The sequence below is a fragment of the Scyliorhinus canicula genome, chromosome 1, assembly GCF_902713615.1.
Source record: "Scyliorhinus canicula chromosome 1, sScyCan1.1, whole genome shotgun sequence".
Taxonomy (NCBI): Eukaryota; Metazoa; Chordata; class Chondrichthyes; order Carcharhiniformes; family Scyliorhinidae; genus Scyliorhinus; species Scyliorhinus canicula.
In genome coordinates, this window is record NC_052146.1 from 178321488 (window position 1) to 178344919 (window position 23432).

Consider the following 23432-nt stretch of genomic DNA (forward strand, 5'->3'; position numbering starts at 1 on the left):
GTTCCAGGCACTCACCACCCTCTGCGTAAAGAACTTTCCATGCATATCTCCCTTAAACTTTCCCCCTCTCACCTTGAACCCATGATCCCTAGTAATTGAGTCCCCCACTCTGGGGAAGAAGCTTCTTGCTATCCACCCTGTCTATACCTCTCATGATTTTGTAGACCTCAATGAGGTCCCCCCTCAACCTCCGTCTTTCTAATGAAAATAATCCTAATCTACTCAACCTCTCTTCATAGCTAGCGCCCTCCATACCAGGCAACATCCTGGTGAACCTCCTCTGCACCTTCTCCAAAGCATCCACATCCTTTTGGTAATGTGGCGACTACAACAGTACGCAGTATTCCAAATGTGGCCGAACCAAAGTCTTATACAACTGTAACATGACCTGCTGACTCTTGTACTCAATACCCCTTCCGATGAAGGAAAGCATGCCGTATGCCTTCTTAACCACTATCGACCTGTGCAGCCACCTTCAGGGTACAATGGACCTGAACACCCAGATCTCTCTGTACATCAATTTTCCCCAGGTCTTTTTCATTTACCGTATAGTTCGCTCTTGAATTGAATCTTCCAAAATGCATCACCTCGCATTTCATAGAATTTATAGTGCAAAAGGAGGCCATTACGATTCTGCACCGGCTCTTTGAAAGAGCACCCTACCCAAGATCCACATCTCCACCCTATCCCCATAACCCAGCAACCCCACCCAACACTAAGGGCAATTTAGCATGGCCAATCCACCTAACCTGCACATCTTTTTAGCATTTGCCCGTATTGAACTCAATCTGCTATTTCTCCGCCCAGCTCTCCAATCTATCTTTATTCTGCTGTATTCTCTGACAGTCCCCTTCACTATCTGCTACTCCACCAATCTTAATGTCACCTGCAAACTTGCTAATCAGACCACCTATACCTTCCTCCAGATCATTTATGTATATCACAAACAACGTGGTCTCAGCACGGATCCCTGTGGAACACCACTGGTCACAGTTCTCCATTTTGAGAAAAACCCTTCCAGTACTACTCTGTCTCCTGTTGCCCAGCCAGTTCTTCGCCAATCTAACTAGTACACCGTGGACCCCATGAGACTTCACTTTCTCCATCAGCCTACCATGGGGAACCTTATCAAAAGCATTACTGAAGTCTGTTGAATAAGATTAAATTATTTAATTATTAAATAATTATTATATTTAATTATTTAAGATTGTTAAATAAGTTAAGAGCTTATGGCGTTCAGGGTAAGATTATGGCATGGATAGAGGATTGGCTGACTGGCAGAAGGCAGAGAGTGGGGATAAAGGGGTCTTTTTCAGGCAGCAGCCGGTGACTAGTGGTGTGCCTCGGATCAGTTCTGGGACCACAACTTTTCACAATATACATTAATGATCTGGAAGAAGGAACTGAAGGCACTGTTGTTAAGTTTGGAGATGATACAAAGATCTGTAGAGGGACAGGTAGTATTGAGGAAGCAAGGGGGCTGCAGAAAGACTTGGACAGGCTAGGAGAGTGGGCGAAGAAGTGGTAGATGGAATACAATGTGGAAAAGTGTGAGGTTATGCACTTTGGAACGAGGAATGAAGGCATAGGCTATTTTCTAAATGGGGAAATGCTTAGGAAATCAGAAGCACAAAGATACTTGGGGAGTTCTTGTTCAAGATTGTCTTGAGGTTAATGTGCAGGTTCAGTCGGCAGTCAGGAAGGCAAATGCAGTGTTATCATTCAAGTTGAGAGGGCTAGAATACAAGAGCAGGGATGTACTTCTGAGGCTGTACAAGGCTCAGGTCAGATCCCACTTGGAGAACCTGTGAGCAGTTTTGGGCCTTTTATTGAAGGAAGGATGTACTGGCCTTGGAAAGGGTCCAGAGGGAGTTCACAAGAATGATCCCTGGAATGAAAAGCTTGTCGTATGAGGAATGGTTGAGGACTCCGGGTCTGTACTCGTTGGAGTTTGGAAGGATGGATGGATTGGGGGGGGGGGGGATCTTATTGAAACTTACAGGATACTGCGAGGCCTGGATAGACTGGACGTGGCGAGGATGTTTCCACACAATCTCAGACTAAAGGGACGATCCTTTAAAACCGAGTTGAGGAGGACTTTCTTTAGCCAGAGGATGGTGAATCTGTGGAATTCTTTGCCGCATAAGGCTGTGGAGGCCAAATCACCGAGTGTCTTTAAGACAGCGATAGATAAGGCGGCATGTGTCACAGCAGTTAGCACTGGGACTGCGGCGCTGAGGACCCGGGTTCGAATCTTTGACTTGGGTCACTGTCCGTGTGGAGCTTGAACATTCTCCCCATGTCTGCGTGGGTTCCTCCCCCAAAACCCAAAGATATGCTGGTTAGGTGGATTAGCTTCGCTAAATTGCCCCTTGGGAAAAAAATAAGTGGCTACTCTAAATTTAAAAAAAAAAAGACAGTTTTTTGATTAATAAGGGGATCAGAGGTTATGGGGAGAAGGTAGGAGAATGGGAATGAGAAAAATATCAGCCATGATTGAATGGTGGAGCAGACTCGGATGGGCCGAGTGGCCTAATTCTCTTCCTGTCTTATGGCGCTATGGCCTTGTGGATCATATCAATTAGCATGTCCCTCAAACATTACATGTAATTCTGCGATTGGACCATATTTCTTAAATAATTCTTGGTGTTAAAAACAATACACTGACAACCAATTTTAAATGGTCATTTGGGGGGTGGGGGGGGGGGGGGGGGGGGTTGCAGCACGGTGGTACAGTGGTTAGCACTGGGACAGAGGACCTGGGTTCAAATCCCTGCCCTGGGTCACTGTCCATGTGGAGTTTGCACATTCTCCCCGTGTCTGCGTGGGTTTCACCCCAACAACCCAAAGATGTGCAGGTTAGGTGGATTGGCCACGCTAAATTGCCCCTTAATTGGAAAAATAATAATTGGGTATTCTAAATTTATAAAAATAAATCAATGAAATGGTCAGTTGGGCTCACAATGTGGTGCATTTGAATGTACTGAAGGCTTACATGTGTGTACATATACGCAGGCCTGATTTTTTTTTTTTGCAGACAGAAAGAAAATGTCTGTACTGCTCCTGTTTCAGCCATGCAAAATGAGGGACAGCCATTCACTGATCCTTTCCTCAGGGTAATACCATGGTGAAACCGAGTCAAGCTGCCTGGTTTAAATTTTCAAACAATGTTTGGTAGTTAACTGTCAGGCACCATTAATTGTTGCATTCTCCATGACAGTGCCTCTACCAATTAGGGTCCACTTGATAATTAATTGCTCTCTTCACATACACATTCACAGTACAAAGTTGTTGCTCCCCCTGACACTGCTACTCATACAATTGTTCTGATGAGTGCAAGATGAAAAGCATCAACAAAATGCCTTCAGCAATATTCAGGGTTGTGAATTTTGGAATTGTCGAACCCAATGTTATGGATGCTCGGTCCAAGATCGCAAGAAACTGCAGAGTGTGGTGAACTCAGCCCAACGCATCACAAGAGCTTGCCGCCCCCACATTGATTCTGTCTACACCTCCCGCTGCCTCAGGAAGGCAGACAGCATTATCAGAGACCCCTCCCACCCAGGCATTGCCTTCTTCCAAACCCGTCCATCCATCAAGCAGAAGTCTGAAGACTCGCACATCCAGACATAGGAACAACTTCTTCCCCACAGCTACAAGGCTCCTCAACGACTCCCCCTCAGACTGATCTGTTCCCTGTAAGAACACTATTCACGACGCCCTATGCTGCTCTTGCTCATGTATTTGCTTTGTTTGCCCCCTTGTTCCGCACTGTAACCAATCACTGGTGATGTACCATTTGTCAGTGTTCTCTGTTGAATATTCTTTTGCCTACTATGTACATACTGTGTACGTTCCCTCGGCTGCAGAAAAATACTTTTCACTGTACTTCGGTACATGTGACAATAAATCAAATCAAATCCATTGTTGGACACATTTACGACTGAAATCAATAGATTTTTTTGAATACCTGAGGAAATCAATGGATATAAGGTGTTGTATACTGCTCCTATTATGTTTGGTATATTTCTAACATTAATTACTTTGTGATTGTAGAATTCAGTAACTTTTAATTCCTTCTCTTCCCCAGAACCTGTATATCCTAAAGGAGATCCAAGTGTTAGTGCACGAAGAAGCTGGGAGCTTCGGTCTCTGTTAAGTCAGTCAAAAGGTAACAGTATAATTCTAGGAATATGCACTTGATGAAATTTAAAGATTGTTCTGTAAAATAAGAGTGTTTTGACAGAACTCTAAACTCCTGTCATTTTATTTTGCTGCCTTTGTTTCATCCAAAGGGGATGCCTTCTGGATTGAATTTTTAAAATATAAAGTAAATACTTGATGTTATGGCATGTCTGCACATTTTCCTAAGCTAAATAATTTGAAGTAACATGGATTGTTAAAAAAAACATAGACATATACATGAGTTCTGCTCAGTCATATTTAATTTTTATTTTCTGATGATTCTAGCATCCACAGAATATACAAAATTGAAGCATTATAACGAGAAGAGGTGGTTGCACAATCTTTTTCTGGCAGTCTTATTAGTTTCAATCAGATCTTTGAAGTTCATTTTGCCAGGGGAGCAATTATTCATACATTAGATGTCCATCAGACACATCGTTAGGGTTGAGTAGAGGGAGCTGTAATTTGCACCAGGCTTTTATGCCCTTCCTAACCTGAGCGTGCTTTAGTCCTTTCCATTCATTACTCTGATATATCTCACCTTGAATGTAAAACAATTACAAGAACTTGGAAACCGGGATAAAGATGAGGTAAAGGAGAGAATGTATTATAGCGTAGTTAGAGTATTCTGCATATTAATGAGATTGTTGTACCTGCCAAATATCTGAAAAATGTAATCTAATTTTAAAAATTTTTAAGTGTTCGCAGTTTTGGAAAAATATCCACCTGACTTTAAAGCCATGGTATTTTGTGTAATATTTTCTGTTTGTGAATGAAGGAATCAGGAAGTGTCTTCTCCAGATTTGCAGGTTAACTACTAGTAACACAATACTTTACATAGATTCGAAGAAATGTGCAAGACATTACACATCAGCTTTTTGAAAAAAGTCGCTACATATAGAATGAGTTTGCATTTGCTACAAATTTATTGCAATAAGAAATATGCTATTATTATGAAAACGCATTTGGCCATTTGTTCCCCACCTCTCCCATCCCTTGTCAGGCACTCAACTGGGTGACCCAACCCTATGACCTATGGTGCGGTAGGCTGTCAGCTGTAGAGAAGATCGTGGCCAAGCCCTATCCTGCTGTAACCCAATGTTTGTTGCTTTCCAGGAATCCCTCTAATGACCAGGAGTGGAACATTTTAGCTTTTCCTTCTCTCTTTCTGCTTCCAGGCCCCCAACTCCCCAGTCCAGGAGTTCTGAGGCCATTGTAGTACCTGACCTGGTGCCATGACTGAAATCGGTTGATTTAGTACGGACTCTGTCCTAGGAACTTCAAGAAAAGTCTCCCGTAGTTAGTTTATTTATTGACTTGAGTATTTAAAAACTTGAGTCAGTTAATAGGGACTGTTGACTACAATAACATTAACAGCATTCAGTGTTTTATGGCATAAATGGGTTAATATGTAACAAATGTGTAAAAGAATTGGATAAACTGATTTCTTTAAATGTAGTTGTATTTTGATGCCATGATAATGGCAAGTTGTTTTTTTATTTCTTCAGGGATAAAAGGCAATAACTATAGCTCCTCAAAATATATCATATTGTGCATGTGGTTGATACATGGCTATAAAGCTCCACACAGTATCAACCCATAGTTTTCACTCACCCACTGTTTAGTTTTTTTTATTTTTCCCAGTGACTTTCTTGTATCCCAACCGATCCTACTTGCCATTGTTTCCATGATTAGCATGCACCGCGTCTCAATGATGATACATGATTGTACTATGGCTTCATTCCAGACTTTTGTACCATACTGTGTTTCAATATAGTGAAATCTAAATATTTTTGTAATTTCTCAATTACAGCAAAGATAACCCTATGAACATGCTGAACATGCTGACCCCCCCCCCCAACTGACACATCTGTAAATTTTTACTAGACTACAGTACATCATTAAGATGGGCAGCACGGTGGCGCAATTGTTAGCACTGCTGCCTCACGGTGCTGAGGACCCGAGTTTGATCCCGGCCTGGGTCACTGTCCTTGTGAAATTCGCTCATTCTCCCCGTGTCCGTGTGGGTTTCGCCCCCACAAGCCAAAAGATGCGCAGGGTTGGTGGATTAGCCACAATAAATTGCCCCTTATGAGTACCCAAAGAATTGGACTCTAAATTTATTTTTAAAAAGTCCATCCTTAAGATTATATTTTGTTACAACTTCCAATATCCAGTGCCAGTGCTCTTAAACACGTTCTTAAATCAGTACTAATAGTGTATATGCCAGACGATTGGAAAACTCTTTGTCCAATTTCCATTCTTTAGAAATAGTATTCCCTTTTGCATCCATCTCTACTTGATCTTTTCTCTTTCCCTCCATTGGGCAGATGATGACAATTAATCTGACTGACAAACATCAGAGGAAGCATAATTTCCATAAAATAAGTTTGAATCTGTGAAACCCAGCAGCAAATGAAAAAGAATTGGATCATTTTATTTACAAAATGTAATTTCATCCCCATGTGTCTAATGCAGGTACTTTGTGCTGTGGGGGAGGAAAACTTGAAAACCATGTCATTTGTTTCATAAACATTACAAATTGAACAGATGTGTATTTATTTTCCTAGATATCGCCGCCAAGCAGAGTCGAATTGAAGCCGTCCGCAAGTCAATCAAATCCTTTGAGGAGCAACAGAATCGACAGATGAAGCAAAAGAATATCATTGGTCAAGTCTGCGATATTCCTAAATCTTATGATAATGTCATGCAAGTTGGATTACGAAAAGTGACGTTTAAATGGCAGAGGGGAAATAAAATAGGTAAATATCAGAGTTTGGATGTAAAAATGAGTGTTCAATCTGCACAGCTCGAGTACAGAAGTTTGAAGATTTTAATTTAAAAATAAGTCCGTGTGCTCCTCATTTCTGCTGGGATCCAGGCGTGCTGCAGGATACTGACTCAGGTGCTGCTGAACCTTTGTGCTTTTCTACAAGTAACAATTCCAAATGTTTGTAGAGAGTGCATGAATAGGATATTGCGGTTGAGCCTTATACAGAAGGACCTGTATTAATATAGTGTTTTTCACAACCACTGGCATCCCAAAGCACTTTACAGTAAACTGAGTATTTGTGTATACTCAAATTGTTGCAATATAGAAAATGCGACAGTCAATTTGCACTAAGCACGCTCCCACAACCAGCAATATCCCAATGGCCAAATCATCTGTTTCAGTGATCTTGATTAATGGATAAACTTTGGCCAGGACACCAGGAATAATTATTCTAATCTTGTTCCAGATCGTAAAATTGGATCTTTTACATCCAGCTGAAAGGGCAGATTAGACCTTAGTTTAACTCTACTTCCGAAAGACAACACTTCGGACAGTGCAAAACTCCCTCAGTACTGCCCCGGAGTGTCGCCGTTGATTTTTTTTTTTTTTGTTCGAATCCTAGAGTGGGCTTGAACCCCCTAACCTTCTGACCCCAAGGCGAATGCTGTCTACTGAGCCAAAAGCATGACACATGATTCTTGGTCAGGTCTCATCGTGAGGTACAAACATGCACTCTGTTTTAAACCAGGGGTATGCGGCATTGAATAGTGAACTGCAGTGCCAACCCAGTTCACCATACTGTTGCCTCAGCTTTCATTAGTTAACGTCACACAGGTGTTTCATGGCTCTATCAGAGGACCTTATGGGTCAGCGTGATTCCATAACTGCAACTATTTTTGAGAAATGCAATTATTTTTGTATAACTAATCACTTGGTGCATGACAAAATATTTAAACTCGAAAACTGCTGAGGTACGTTTTAGGAAAGTGAATGATTTAATATCCTGACTTTATGGGAATAGGAATCTAGTCAAGAAAGACAGGCTGTTGAATTAGCAAAATTCTGTGAATGGAAAAAAGCTGAAATGGCAATACAAATTCTCAAAAGTACCAAATTTGTTGCTCAGCGTCTGAATGTTTTGGCTGGAATCCTCCATCACAATTTGACAGATTGCTGACTAATATTTGCTCTTTCAATACACTGCATTTCTACAAACTATTTACAATGGTTAACTGTTTTCATTTTGGTCTACTAAATTTGTTATTGTAAAATAACCTCTGCATGAGCACAATATTCAAAGCAAAGGTTTAAATTCAACCTGTTGCCATAACCATCCAATCTGTGGTTTGCTGGTATTCAGTATTGTGCCAGTACTCCAATAAAAATGAAGTCAAAGCTATCATTTGTTGCCTGATGCATCATGAGTTTAGATGAAAAACGTAACACTGTCCCTTGTTTACCTGAAGTGGTCAACACGCAAGTACTGATGCAATAGTGATTTACAAAATGTAAAACGGATACACACTGAATCTGTTACATGTTTACAAGCATCAAACCACTCGATTATAAACGTGCTATTACTTTCCAAGAAATTGCACAAGTCTTGGCAAGAGAATCTGATATATTGAACAAAAAAAACTTTTTAGATGTGACTTGAAAGAACCATATTTGATGACTGAAGAATTAGACTTACATAAATTTTATAAATTAAATTGTGTTACTTTGTAAAAATGTTCTCATAATATATTGCTTCAGCCAATAGTTGCTCGCGTCTATTTCAGCAAGCTTTTCACTTTGTCATGCTGCAGTAAGTTGTGAGACAATTTGTGTGGTTATCGATGGCTAAAATAAGCTTGATCTTGAAAATCAGATGTTGCATTATTTGAGTTTATAGTTTTTAATTTGTATAAAGTGATGACTTAATTTTCGACAATTTCGGCCAAATGGTTTAAGCCTGATACTTCCCTGTTTAGATAGAGTTTGCATCTCTTTTATAAATGATCCGAGCTACTTGTGACAAAGGTGGACCATCTCATTCACTCACTATCTAAAACCGCTGGCATTGATATAACAACATTCTTTGTTTCTCCAGGAGAAGGACAGTACGGGAAAGTGTACACATGTATAAATGTTGACACTGGAGAGCTAATGGCAATGAAGGAAGTAAGTATATTTTGATTTTAGGAACATTGCCTTCTATGTGCTAGCAGCTGTCTGTCGCACTTTGTCTAATAGCACCCGGAATTGGATATCATGTAGATCACTGAGTACGTGGGGATGTCGCTTTCAGCTTTAGTAGGGATAAAACTTTCCCCTAACTGCATTAGAATGAGTCCTTTCTGAATGTAATTATAATTTTTGATTCTATAAAAATGAGAAGCTTTAGAGACAAATCTATTTCTGTGACTTTGTACTTTTGAATTCCTGTAACCAGTCTTGTTGTCTTTCTGTTCTGTCACACTACCCTCTTCTTACCCAGGATACATCAATAGACACTTCTGTTAACACTGTCCTGGACCAGCTTTGACAATGTCCAACTATGTGTACTTCTCCTGGCTTGGAGAGCTGATCGGAAATTAAGCCATCCACAGAAATTCAATGAGCAAGCATTTTCTTGCTTCCATTCCCAGAGTCTATATCACTCTTGCATTCCCCATTTGATTGCTCTCCATTCCTGCTTGCACTGATTCATCCATATTCACTCTACAATCTGGAAATTAGAGCAGTCTACAGATCCGAGTAGGCAATCTCTGCCTAGGCTGACCTTCATCTTGTCATTGTTGTTTGTCTTTCCAATGGTTAAAAGTAGCCAGTGGATCAAAGGGAGGCAAATATTCAACCTTGTAGCCAGTGGGAAATTAAAAGGCAAGCCAGCAATGACGGGGTCACTCTTGCCATTTGTAAATAGTGAATAACCTACTTAGTCCCTGCATTGGCAACTTTTTGTATATGTAATAATAATCTTTATTAGTGTCACCAAGTAGGCTTACATTAACACTGCAATAAAGTTACTGTGTGCACATGTACCTGGGATTGCGTTTGTGACTATACAAATGGGTATGTTCATGAAATTTTGCTATGACATTGATCCTTGACTGCTGCTGCACAACTCAAGGAAAAATGCATGACTCACATCCTTGATCGAAAAATGATGGGAGGAGCAGAATTCCCAAAATTTACTCCAGGTGGACAATGTTCTGCACCAGGACTGATTTTATAAAACCTATGTCCATGTAGTTTTCCATGAAGTTAGGTTCTCCATGGATAGAGGTCTGAAAAATGTCAGTGCTGGAATGGAAGAAAAGACACACCCAATGTCCCTCTGAGAGAATAGACAAAACCTTTTTATTTTGTTAAAAGATGGGGTGGGCAGTATATTCAGTAAGTTTTTTTTTGTCCCCCTCAATCAATATTGAATCTTTTTGGTCAGTTTATTATGCAAAGAACTTTGTTTTCTGGGGTATATAACTGAGTGGTTAGGAAACAAACATGGGGCTCCAGGGAGGGTGATGATGGGAATTAATGGAGATATATTCAACTCCCGTTTTTGTGAAAGGACATTTTTTTGACAGATAGTAATTTGAAGTTTTGTGCCTTTCTTCAGCATGTTTTGCACCCTTTGCCAGATGCATTAAAAAAAATAATGTATGTAGCTTGGATTTCACACAGGCAACAGTAAAGTAAAAATATTTAATTGTCTGTAAAGCACTTGGGCATCCTGAGATTTTGAAAGCAGCTATTTAGATGCAACTCATTCTCTTTTAATAATGTTTCTTTTGTCCTTCCTGATATCCGTAGATCAGATTCCAGCCAAATGATCACAAAACAATCAAGGAGACAGCAGATGAATTGAAAATTTTTGAAGGTATCAAACACCCAAACCTGGTTAGGTATTTTGGTGTAGAACTGCACAGGGTAAGTAGTGTACATACTCTCTGATCACAATGGTTCAAACTAACTTTTCAAGACATATTAAAGTGAAAAGCTAATTGCTTTGGCTTCTTCCATATTTCCAAGTAGCAAGGTAGCGTTTTAAGATGAGAAAAGCAGAAAGCTGCTATAATTCAGGAGAAAGGGAGTCTGTGAGGAGGAATAAAGTGTTCTGATTGAACATTGTACTTTCAGACACAGTTGAGAATATCCTAACGATCTTGGGCAGTCCCAGGGAATCCAGGATGACTAGCTTCTACTCTGTTATAATCTTCGGACTCTGCCACACTAAGGCCCGTTTTCCCATAAGCTTTGGCGAAGGAGTCAGCAATGACCTGGAGCACCGTTCCTGAGTCCGCACATGAGCATGTTCTTCATACTGAAACTCTATGACTGAGTTGGAGTGGTTTTGATTTTGGATTGAATGCTCCCGTTGGTTCTGTAGATTATCCGCACACCAGCAGGTAATTTGCTGGAGGTGAGGTGCTGCAGTGAAGAAGGTGGAGAAGAGAGCTGGTGCAATGACACTGTTTCACCCCAGCTTTCACTGAGATGAACCCTTTGGTGATTCCGTTGGTGAGGATCACGACTTGCATGTCATTGTGGGGGTGGAGTAGGCGGACGGCAGAGACATTTGTGGAGGATCCTCCAAAAGCCTTTGCACTTGACAGTCGAAAGCTTTTGTGAGATTGAAAAAAACTAAATGCAGCAGTTAGTACTGTTCCTTGTGCTTGAATTTGCCGTGCAGTGATTCCTCTTGGTAGGCAAAAATCACACACTGACTCTGGAGGGAGCTCATTGACATTGGGAGGAGACGGTTAAGGAGGGTCCTTGCAATGATCTACCTTGTGACAGACACCAGGGAGGCTCCTATGTACTTACCATATTCAAACTTGCCTCTCCTCTTTAATATAGTCACGATTGTAGCATCCGTGAGGCCCCCAACTTGTGCTTTAATTCCTCGAAGAGGAACATGAGGATGTGCAGCCCTACCAGGTGTGTGTCTGCTGTGTTTCAGAATTTCAGTGGAGATTTTAGCAACCCCAAGGGATTTGTTACTTTTCAGCTGTCTAATGGGCAGCATGGTAGCACAGTGGTTATCACAATTGCGTCACAGCTCCAGGGTCCCAGGATTCATTCCCGGCTTGGGTCACTGTCCGTGCGGCGTCTGCATGTTCTCCCCTTGTGTGCGTGGGTTTCCTCCGGGTGCTCCGGTTTTCTCCCACAGTCCAAAGACGTGCAGGTTAGGTGGATTGGCCATGATAAATTGCCCTTAAGTGTCCAAAAGGATTAGGTGGGGTTACTGGGTTACGGGGATAGGTTGGATATTGGCTTAAATGGGGTGCTCTTTCCAAGGTTCAGTGCAGACTCTATGGTGAAATGGCTCCCTTCTGCACTGTAAATTCTATGATGATGGCTTTTTCAACTTTGTTGAAGACCTTGACAAGCATCAAGACAAGGCCAGTGGGTTATTAAGGAATGAAGTTGAGGAAGCTTGAGTCAAATACAGGTTTTGTTTGAGGAACTTTTCAAAATGTTTTCTCCAGCGGGCATTGATTTGCCTTCCTGTCCTTGATGAACTCTCCTCCATGCTTGGCTGCCAGTAGGGTGGGCTTTTGAGTACTTGGGCCATGGATTGTTTTGGCAGCGCTGAAAAAGAAAACCCGTATGTCGTTCATATTTGACTTGTTGGAGCTACATGTTCTTTCTACCCACCATTTGTTCTTTGTGCTGTACCGGTGCCTTCAGCAACATATAGGAAAAGCCCTGATGAAATTCCCAGTCAATTACAGCTTTGTTCTTTTAAATTATAAATTAAGAGTACCTAGTTCATTTTATCCAGGGGCAGTTTAGCGTGGCCAATCCACCTACACTGCACATCTTTGGGTTGTAGGGGCGAGACCCACGCAAACATGGGTAGAATGTGCAAACTCCACACGGACAGTGACCCTAAAGCTTTGTTCTTTGCTCAGTTGGGTCCAGTATCTCTTGGTTGTTATTGTAAAACAGTCACAATATTTCTTAGTAGAGGCACCAAGGACGTCTTCGTAGGTGCTTGTTATGTGGGGTCAGCTAGGCACTGTGGGCACACTGTGGCTCCTGGTTGCTGGAGTTTGGGGTTAGCAGTGAAATGCTAACTGAGATGGTACCTGTGAGGCTTTTGTTAATTTTTTTGTGGCTTTTTTTTCTGTTGCCTCTGCTGTTTGGGGCCAGGCTGATGGAGGTGGTAGATCAGATGAGGATTCTTGTGACAGATGATCAACCAATGTCTCCTTTAGAGTTTCGACAAAGGAGTGATCTTTGAAAGTACCAAAGAAGGATAGCTCAAGACTGAATGAACAGTAATTATCTGCTGAGTTTTCGTTTTAAGATTGTTCTTGTGTTTGCACAGTTATAAATCTATCACTCTTAGACAAAAAACAGTCAAAGGCTGAAGGTCTTTCTACTGTGACTGTCAACTACCTGCAGCACTTGTCCCCTGTTTTCTATAAGCTGTCTTAAAACAACTTTTTAATTCTCTGAAAGGGTATCAGCCTGAAACATTAACCCTACCACCTTTTTTAGATGGTCAGCATGGTCGGCACAGGCTTGGAGGGCCGAAGGGCCTGTTCCTGTGCTGTACTTTTTTTTGTTTTTTTTCTTTTTATAGATATTGTCTGATCTTAGTGTTTCCAGCATTTTCTGCTTTTATTGTAGTTGGTCAGTGCTAGACAAGATGATTCCAGTTTAAAGTGACATTGCTTACATAAGTTATATAAAGTGTTTAGCAAAATAGAATTGCAGTCAACCTGTGTATAATAACAGCTTCTTTGTGCATATGTTTCTTGGCTTGCGCCTTGTGCAAAGGTTGAGACCCAAGTCAAATTATGCAAATGTTACATGATTTCATTTCATTCCTGGGCCATTAATTTGGAACAAAATGCTCTTAGATGAAATGAATGTTCACTTCTCTGTTCTATGATTTAATAACTATTTAAAATGTTAATTTTGTATCCCTTCCACTCCTAAATTGCAAATTATACTTCAGTACAACTGCGAAGGTTCAATAGAGGCAAAATTGACTCTTATATCAGGTCCCTTGCTATCTGCACTGTCGGTGGTTGGAATTTTCCTTTCAAAGACCGAAAAGGACCAATTTTGCACTACCAGGGTGGAGTTGTATTTGCATGAAGTCTCTGTTGGTCTCTTCCTATTAAAAAAAATAACGGGTGAAAATTATGCCATTAAGCCTATGATGACCTTCCCATGAATGTTACTCCGAACAAGTTTTCAAAATCACTCCAATACCAGTTTATTTGTTTGTCTTTCTGAAATCTGTACTTTAGATCATAGAATTTACAGTGCAGAAGGAGGCCATTCGGCCCATCGAGTCTGCACCAGCTCTTGGAAAGAGCACCCTACCCAAGGTCCACACCTCCACCCTATCCCCATAACCCAGCAACCCCACCCAACACCAAGGGCAATTTTGGACACTAAGGGCAATTTAGTGTGGCCAATCCACCTAACCACATCTTTGGACTGTGGGAGGAAACCGGAGCACCCGGAGGAAACCCACGCACACACGGGGAGAATGTGCAAACTCCGCACAGAGAGTGACCCAAGCCAGGAATCGAACCTGGGACCCTGGAGCTGTGAAGCAATTGTGCTATCCACAATGCTACCGTGCTGCCGATTTTAGATTAAAAGAAGACCATCACCCTAACGTTGTTTCCCCTTAAGTTTAGATGCATGTGTTTCCTGTGATTATCATGTCTCAATATTTGGACACCATGCAGCCACCATACATGTTGACCATGGTGTTTATCTTTGGATCAGGAAGAAATGTACATCTTTATGGAGTATTGTGATGAAGGCACACTCGAAGAGGTGGCTAGGCTGGGTCTCCAGGAACACGTAATACGATTATACACAAAGCAGATCACCACAGCTATCAATGTACTACATGAACATGGAATTGTACACCGAGATATCAAGGGTAATGCATTTGCACAAAAGCACATATAATTGAAACTGTAGAGCAAGTTAATCTCAGTAGTTGTTTTATTGTATTCTAAACACGTTTCCATAGGTTGCAACATCGTGATGTATAAAACAGGGCAGTCATTTTTAATTAAATGTAAGTGCTGATCATTATCTCCTGCAACAGTGCTATTGTTTGAAAATTTTGGATTTGCTTCTCCACACTATATCGCAAACACGCCGATTCTCGAGGCCTGGAGAATTGCCGGGTCCGATTTCGGCGTGAAATTTGATTCTCCGCCCCCGCGCCAAATGCGATTTCGGCGGGGGGTTGGTAAGAATCCAACCACATGTCTTGCTATAGCCAGTCAGCTTTGCAATATCATAATTTAGTGCGTCTTCCAGCTCCGTGTGAGACTCCGCTTGTATGCCACAACAGATGTTATCTGCATAGATAGCTTCTGGGACGGGGTTGGGGTTGATCGTTGGTGTACAAGTTGAAACAGGGTTGAGGTTAAGACAGTCACATGGCCTAGCCCATTTCCTCTCCATGCTAATCTTGGCACCCATATGGCCCTGAACTGTGTGTCCTGGAGTAGCAGTTCAATGGTGTCAGTAACCCAAAGAGAGAGAACTCTTTATATTTGACGAATAAACCATTGTGCCAGACTGTTGGCATACACTGCAGTGAGATCAAGGAAACCTGCCCCTCGTTTAAGATTCATCATTCTCGTCACGCCACCCATCAAGGGAAGCCAATGATCCTCCTAGCAAACCAAATGCAACATGTCTGCACTTGAAGAATGACAAGAATCAATATAATACACGTCCCCATATTCATGAAATGACAATCGGCTGCAAAACTTAATGACACCACTTTGGCAGCAACATTAGCTGCTGTCTGAGGAGATTCAGAACATCTACCATCAAACCTTTAAAACCAGCCAAATCACCCTCTGGAGTCTCATTGTTAAGCAGTAGGAATCTGTCTGCTCAGAAGAAGGAACAATTTGGAGACTGGCCATGGTTCATTCAGTGTAATTAAAAACTTGTGAATTCAGCTCGCAAAATTACAGAGGGGGATAGGATTAATTTCTTGCCCTATTCTATTTTGCCGAAATTAATTCAGCAAATCAATATTCAGCGCAGCTATACTCCCAACATACTGTATCACAATAAGTGTGGAGACTGATTTATTAACATAATTTAGTACATTATTATTTAGTAAACAATACAATTATCGTACAATGCTGGGAGAACCTGTGGTCTGCCATTCTTTCACGATGTCATGCTGTCGCTGCCCAACACTGTCGCACTGCAAGCTTATATGCATTGGGGTGCCTTCATTTGAAGTTGATCATTTCTTAAAGGCTGTCTCTTGTCTCAATTTGTTATCTTGTTGACACTAGTTTATGGCAACTGCTCCAATACCATCCAGAAAACACCACCTTGTCCATCAATATATGCCCCTCCCCACCAAATCTCAGTGACTATTTTCTATGGGGGTGTTGTGTGGGAACCTGAGCTAATTTTCTTTTTCTCTCTTTTTTTAACCCCCCAGTCCCTAACTCGGCTGTGAAACCAGCAGTAATCTGCCCTCCCTCTGAGTTAGGTTAACTCCGCAAAGAACAGGCATCGAAATCACAGAGAGATTCTACCCTCGACTAACATTGATGTTCTTAACCTTCACATACTGCCACTAGCCCATAGGCACTTGGGCCAGTTGTAGCATGTGTACCACCTTATATGAGATCTGTCTCAGCAGCAACCTACTATCAAAGTTAGGACTTGTGATTAGGAATAATTTGTCATGGTTAAGTTGGCATTTGAACAGTGGTAGTATACCATTATACGGTACAGTATATGTCTAGCAAAGTACTCAAATTGCTGCAAGAAAGAGGGTCATGATGAGGTTAAATGTATTGGCTGTCTTTAAGCAGACAGTTTATGTTTTGGGGCCACTTGCTGCATATCCTTCTGTAAAATGAACTGGTTTTCTTGTTGTCTAGTTGTCCCATTTTCTACTATAGGGCAAGTTTTCTGCTACACTGCATAATAAATCAGAACTTTCCCATTCTGGCAATAAACTTGTCCCATTGTCAGTGATGGTGCACATTTTATGGGGAGGCAATGGCGTAGCGGTATTATCGCTGGGCTAGTAATCCAGAGACCAAAAGTCATACTCTGGGGACCTGGGTTCGAATCCCACCACGGTAGATGGGGAAATTTGAATTCAATAACCTGGAATTAAAAGTCTAATGAAACCATTGTCGTTAAAAACCCATCTGGTTCACGAATGCCCTTTAGGGAAGGAAAATGTCCTTACCTGGTGTGACCTACATGTAACTCCAGATCCATGGCATATGGTTGACTACTAAATGCCCTCTGGGATGGGCAATAAATGCTGGCCTAGCCAACAACACCCAAAAATTTCTATGATGTTGAAAGGATGCGATGGCCTCCTAGCAAGTTGAAGATTTCAGTAGCTCTGGTGGCACAGCTGCTGAATTGCTTATCCAATACTAAAGGTTTCTGCAACATGCTTGTCTTTAGAGGTTATCAAATTAGGTCGGATGTTTCTTTCCACTATTCCAGCTGCAGTCTTGCACTGATATTGCTTTATTTGGCAGTAATTTACTTGTTACTTGATTAAATGCTAACATTGAAGCCTTCTTCATATTTTAGGTGCCAATATCTTCCTCACCTCATCAGGTCTAATCAAATTGGGGGACTTTGGTTGTTCAGTAAAACTGAAGAATATTGCACAGACCATGCCTGGTGAAGTGAACAGTACTCTTGGAACTGCTGGTAAGAATTTTTTTTAGAGAGTTTGCTTTTTACTCAGTCATCACCTATATCAGTGTACATATTATTCATTTAATGTAAATAGTTTCAACATTACATTGACACTTTGTCAGGCATTGCTTTTCAAATATAATTTTATGTTTTGGCGTCTCTGCTAACTTTATTGGTTTTGACCAACATTTGGGTGGTGGAAGAGTAGAGCTCTCTGCATTTGTGTAGGTACTCGTGTAGACAGATGAACTCGTTAACTGATCATATGCTCCCTAAAGTACAAAGACCCCCCTAAGAATGGAGTGCAGAGTTAGATTGCAGATCCCATGCTCAGCAGTATAACTAGTTTAGTGGTGCTTATTTTCTGATTTTACGCAGCAATTGACATTTAGTAACACTCTGACCTTCACATTCTTATCCTATCTTTGTACAGCAAAACTATGTCTGCTATCATTGCAACTACAGATGCGATTTAATAGCCATGTTGCACTTAAGTGAGCGTGCGGCAAGGCCGTTAGATCGCCGGAGAGGCCAAAATCATGAACCGCGCCGGGCGGTGATCTGTTTGCGACCTAACCGGCCTACCCCAGTTGGCGAAGTCAGGACCCCGTAGTAGTGTGGCGAGAAACCAATAATCACCTTTTTTCTCCCTTGGGTCTAGGTGTGTCCCCGGGGAGGTGAAGGCAGACTGCGCCTACTGCAGCCGTGGCCTTTGATGCCCCTAGCAGGTATCCTCTGGGGCCAGAGTGCCCTGACGTTCTTGCTGCCGGCACATGCCCTGCCATGCCACCCTGTTCCATTTGCTGACTCCGAGTCACGCTATTGTCAATGGGGTGGGTCTCAGGGGAGCGAGTGGCCGCTGTCGCTCTATAGGGTGGTTCCAGTGCATGCCCATAGGGCACAGGGGTTCACCTCGGAACGCAAGGGCAGCTGAATCAAGCCTCAGCTGCCAGTTCTGGCTCTCGTCAGCCCTGGCAACTCCCCAATGTCTGCTGCATGGTGTGACCTCCTGAGCGATGCTCTTCAGTGCCTGGGGCATACCCGAGTTCGCTGACATGGATATGCTCTGTAGTGCTTCAGCTGCGCCCACCTGAGACTAGGACATGTCCCATAGCGCCTCAGCTATGCCCATATAGGACTGGGAGACCTCTCTATGTGACTGGGATGTGCTCTGAAGGGCCTCTGCATTGCCCATCTGAGACTGGGACTTGCTCCGCTGCACCTCATCACGCCCCCCCCCCCCCCCCCCCCCCCCCCCCCCCCGCCCCGAGGTGTGTGTTTCTGTCCTGGTGGCGGGTGGTAATGACAGCTGTGACGCAGCGACGGTGACATCTGTTCTCATGGGAGGGTGAGGGGAGAAGCACCCTGGATAGGTCGGCACCATTGGCTCAGGAATCTACAGGAGCATGGACATGTAGTCACTGAGAGGGATGAGCCATTCTGCATGGCATTGCATATACATATAATTTACAGTGCAGAAGGAGGCCATTCGGCCCATCGAGTCTGCACCGGCTCCTGGAAAGAGCACCCTACCCAAGGTTAACACCTCCACCCTATCCCCATAACCCAGTAACCCCAGCCAACACTAAGGGCAATTTAGCATGGCCAATCCACCTAACCTGCACATCTTTGGACTGTGGGAGGAAACCGGAGCACCCGGAGGAAACCCATGCACACACGGGGAGGATGTGCAGACTCCGCACAGACAGTGACCAAGCCGGAATCGAACCTGGGACCCTGGAGCTGTGAAGCGATTGTGCTATCCACAATGCTACCGTGCTGCCCCAAATTAACTAGATTTGGGTGTGGCAGTTCATCTGGGTTGGGCCCAGTGGACCCTCACCTTTGCGCCGTACGCTGATCTCTATATTGGTGACAGATCTGTCCTCCACGTCCTGTTCCTCATAGGGGGTGAGAACTCTGATGTCCAGCACCTCGCCGCCTGTGTGGGCCCTCTCCTGCCTGTTGTGAACCAACTGCTCCTCCAGGACATGTCGTTTATTGTGTTGGGGGCAGGGGGAGAGAAGAAGAAGCCGGGCCCTATGGGGGAAGGGGTGGGGGAGCGGTGTGGGCGGCACTGCTGGACACGGGTGAGCCGGGGCATGAAACGGTGCTGGGCAGGGGTGGTGCCAGGCACATTCTTGTGGGAGGGGGTGGGGGAAGGTACCAACGCACCCATGCAGCCCTGTGGAGGTCCTTAATCTTGCGGCCCATCTGGTCACGCTCCCCGATCTGACGGCTGCTGCCTCTTCCGCCGTGGTAACACTGGCTGCCCTATGGAAGCTCGGGTCAGTTCCTGTTCACTACCACATGTAGAAACGTTTTGGTTAAATTGCGACCTACAACTGACATTTCATTGCACAACTTGGATGAGAATCTAGTCAATGCTTGAAGTGTTGACAACAGATCGTATTTTTTTGTACAGAATTGAAGCTGATTATACCAGGCATACGGCACTCGACTATCGTTACTGCATATTTTGAAAAGCCTTGGATTTCAGAGATATAGATAGTTGATTGTTCGCCATTCCAGAATGATTCAATTCTAAATGTTACAGTGCTGACCCTGTCTGGCATGGAGTGTTGCTGCAGGGACCTTTCTTGGAGAGCCTGCTGCAGGGTTGACATTTTCTTTTTGGATTGATTTCGTAATTTATAGTTGTTTTGATGGATTGTAATCTATTTCAGTTTAGATTCATTTTATACTTCTAAAATTTCATGCAACTCAAGTTTAATTAGGAATGTGAAACATGGAAATTGCAACTGTGTAAAATAGTTTAATGCCAGCATTAACTTATTTATTTTCAGTGGATTAAAGCAGACAGATGAATGGCATATGTAGGTTAATCAACTAGTAATGTAATGTAGCCAGTATTAATTTCTGGGTGCCTTGGATTTAATACGATGAATAAATCAGCCTGCATCCTGTTGCTAATGTATTAAACAAATGAATCCTTGTTTTCTATCTGAAAATTTTGTACACTAATTTTGAACTGGGGTGGAACTTTTGGGGAGATTTCGAGTGGGCATTTGCCTCTGTTTGCTTTGCGAATAGATTATGCAATCTTGTTGGCAGAATATTTCTCTATGGAACTTTTCCCTTCTAGAGTTGGGTTGGGTTTTGCTTTCTGTCCTGTGCAGTCTAGCCCATGGGGAGGCTCGCCAGCTCTTGTGTGAAGATAATACTAAACATTAATGGACTGCATAAATGTTTGAAGGGAACTCGTCTGTAATCCCTCTCTCTCACATTTTCTAACAGGAGTTAATGTGTAGTAATTTGGAACAGAAACCCTGGCTGCTTTCTCGCCCTCCAAGTTTTGAAGGTGCTGTCCAGTTATAGATGGTGCACCTTATCGATCATGTGCACTGCTGTCACTGTCCATAGACAGTGGTGGGAGTGAATGTTTAAGGTGATTGGTACTATTTGATCAAGCAAGCTACTTTTTCCTGGATGGTCTCAAGCTTCCTAAGTGTTGTTGGATTTGCACTCATTCATGCAAGTGGGAGAATATTTTATCACACTTCTGACTTGTGTCTTGTAGATGGGGATGTGTTATTCACTGCAGAATTCCTAGCCTATGACTTGTTCTGAGCTAGATGGATAAAGAACTGGTTGGGCAACAGGAGACAGAGTAGTGGTGGAAGAGAGTGTCTCAAAATGGAGAAGGGTGACTAGTGGTGTTCCACAGGGATCCGTGCTCGGACCACTGTTGTTTGTGATCTACATAAATGACCTGGAGGAAGGTATAGGTGGTCTAATTAGCAAGTTTGCAGATGATACTAAGAATGGTGAAGTTGCAGATAGCGAGGAGGACTGTCAGAGAATACAACAAAATATAGATAGATTGGAGAGTTGGGCAGAGAAATGGCAGATGGAGTTCAATCCAGGCAAATACGACGTGATGCATTTTGGAAGATCAAATTCAAGAGCGGACTATATGGTCAATGGAAGGGTCTTGGGGAAAATTGATGTGCAGAGAGATCTGGGAGTTCAGGTCCATTGTACCCTGAAGGTGGCAACGCAGGTTGATAGAGTGGCCAAGAAGGCATACAGCATCCTTGCCTTCATCAGACGGGGTATTGAGTACAAGAGTTGGCAGGTCATGTTACAGTTGTATAGGACTTTGGTTCGGCCACATTTGGAATACTGCGTGCAGTTCTGGTCGCCACATTACCAGAAGGATGTGGATGCCTTGGAGAGGGTGCAGAGGAGGTTCACCAGGATGTTGCCTAGTATGGAAGGTGCTAGCTATGAAGAAAGGTTGAGTAGATTAGGATGGTTTTCATTGGAAAGACGGAGGTTGAGGGGGGATCTGATTGAGGTCTACAAAATTATGAGAGATATGGACAGGGTGGATAGCAACAAGCTTTTTCCAAGAGTGGGGGTGTCAGTTACAAGGGGTCACGATTTCAAAGTGAGAGGGGGAAAGTTTAAGGGAGATGTGCGTGGAAAGTTTTTTACGCAGAGGGTGGTGGGTGCCTGGAACGCTTTACCAGCGGAGGTGGTAGACAGGTATATGAATGGGCGGGAACAGAGGGAAGTAGACCTTGGAAAATAGGAGACAGGTTTAGATAAAGGATCTGGATCGGCGCAGGCTGGGAGGGCTGAAGGGCCTGTTCCTGTGCTGTAATTTTCTTTGTTCTTTGTTCTATTATGTTACATCTGTGATTCTATTTCAGATCTTTGTAATCACAGTCCTCTATTAATTGCTGTTTCTGCTAATAGCAAAAGCGGAATAATCTAGGTGCCCTGTCGGATTAACACTCCAGTGATAATTGTCTGCCCTTCGCTACCTAGTCTCAGGCCTTAAATCAATGGGTATCATAAACAGCATTATAGTTTAATGAGGGCCTCATTCAGGTAGGCCATTCGGATAACACGTATCCTGCAAACCCTACAAGTTCTGCTATCTCAAGCAGAGGCCCCTGTCTTTTGCCTCTAAGATATCACCACTGACCGTCCTGAACAGATGTTGCTGAGGCAAAAGTTAATGAAGTTTATCAGAAAGCCATAAATTATTTCTGAAGGCAAATAAAACAACAACTGTTTAATGAGCAGTAGCCAATGTTATTTGGCTATGAGCTGCTCCTGGGAGTGAGCATAGCAGATAAGAAGGGCCAGCCTCCTTGGGTTATGTCTGGTTTGCATGTTTGTCCAAAATGAAGTTCAGCTGAATGAACAGACGGTGTGTTCTGTTCTGCCCAACACAAAATGGAGCAACAATCCAAAATAAAGGAAAACCTAAATTACAAATCCTTCAGTAATTTTACACGTTGTTGGGCAGTTGCAAGTGATGTAGCTGTACTGGAACTGTTTGGTTAGGGCTGCAGCTATTTCTAGAGCACAAGTCTTCAGTGTTATTGCCAGGGTGTTGTCAGGACCCCTAGGCTTTGCTATATCCAATGCCTTCGGCTAGAGCGAGTCACATTAGCTGAAGACTGGCACATGAGAAGCCTCAAAAGGAGGCCAAGATTGATTGTCTGCTCAGCAGCAAATGCTTCAGCCTTCTCCTTTACACTGACCCTCGGGCTGCCCAGTCATAAGGAGGGAGATATTGGTGGAACACCCTCTTCCAGTTAGTTTAATTGACCACCACCGGTCCAACTGGATATAGCATTCTGCATAATTTTGATCTGATCTTGTCAGTTATTGTCTGCCAATTGCTGCTTCTGCTATTTAACATGCTTGTAGTTCTGTGTTGGAGCTTCATCAGGTTAGCACCTAATTCTTAGATACTGCTGCTCCTGCATGCCCTCCTGAACTCTTAATTAAACCAGGATTGTTCCCT

At 42.9% G+C, this 23432-nt stretch overlaps 1 protein-coding gene across 5 annotated transcripts in view; it reads left to right on the forward strand.

Moving 5' to 3' along the window:
* The window catches only part of map3k4 (mitogen-activated protein kinase kinase kinase 4), a 186410-nt gene that overhangs the window by 145727 nt on the left and 17251 nt on the right, over positions 1 to 23432 (forward strand). For 4 of the 5 annotated variants that reach the window (XM_038803416.1, XM_038803411.1, XM_038803400.1 and 1 more), the window contains exons 19-24: positions 4091 to 4171; positions 6756 to 6947; positions 9051 to 9121; positions 10757 to 10873; positions 14705 to 14864; positions 17534 to 17656. In XM_038803416.1, the coding sequence (XP_038659344.1) occupies positions 4091 to 4171; positions 6756 to 6947; positions 9051 to 9121; positions 10757 to 10873; positions 14705 to 14864; positions 17534 to 17656 (744 nt within the window). Of the gene's footprint in view, positions 1 to 4090; positions 4172 to 6755; positions 6948 to 9050; positions 9122 to 10756; positions 10874 to 11803; positions 11885 to 14704; positions 14865 to 17533; positions 17657 to 23432 lie in introns of those variants that run through there. The other variant, XR_005461426.1, reaches the window with a different exon arrangement.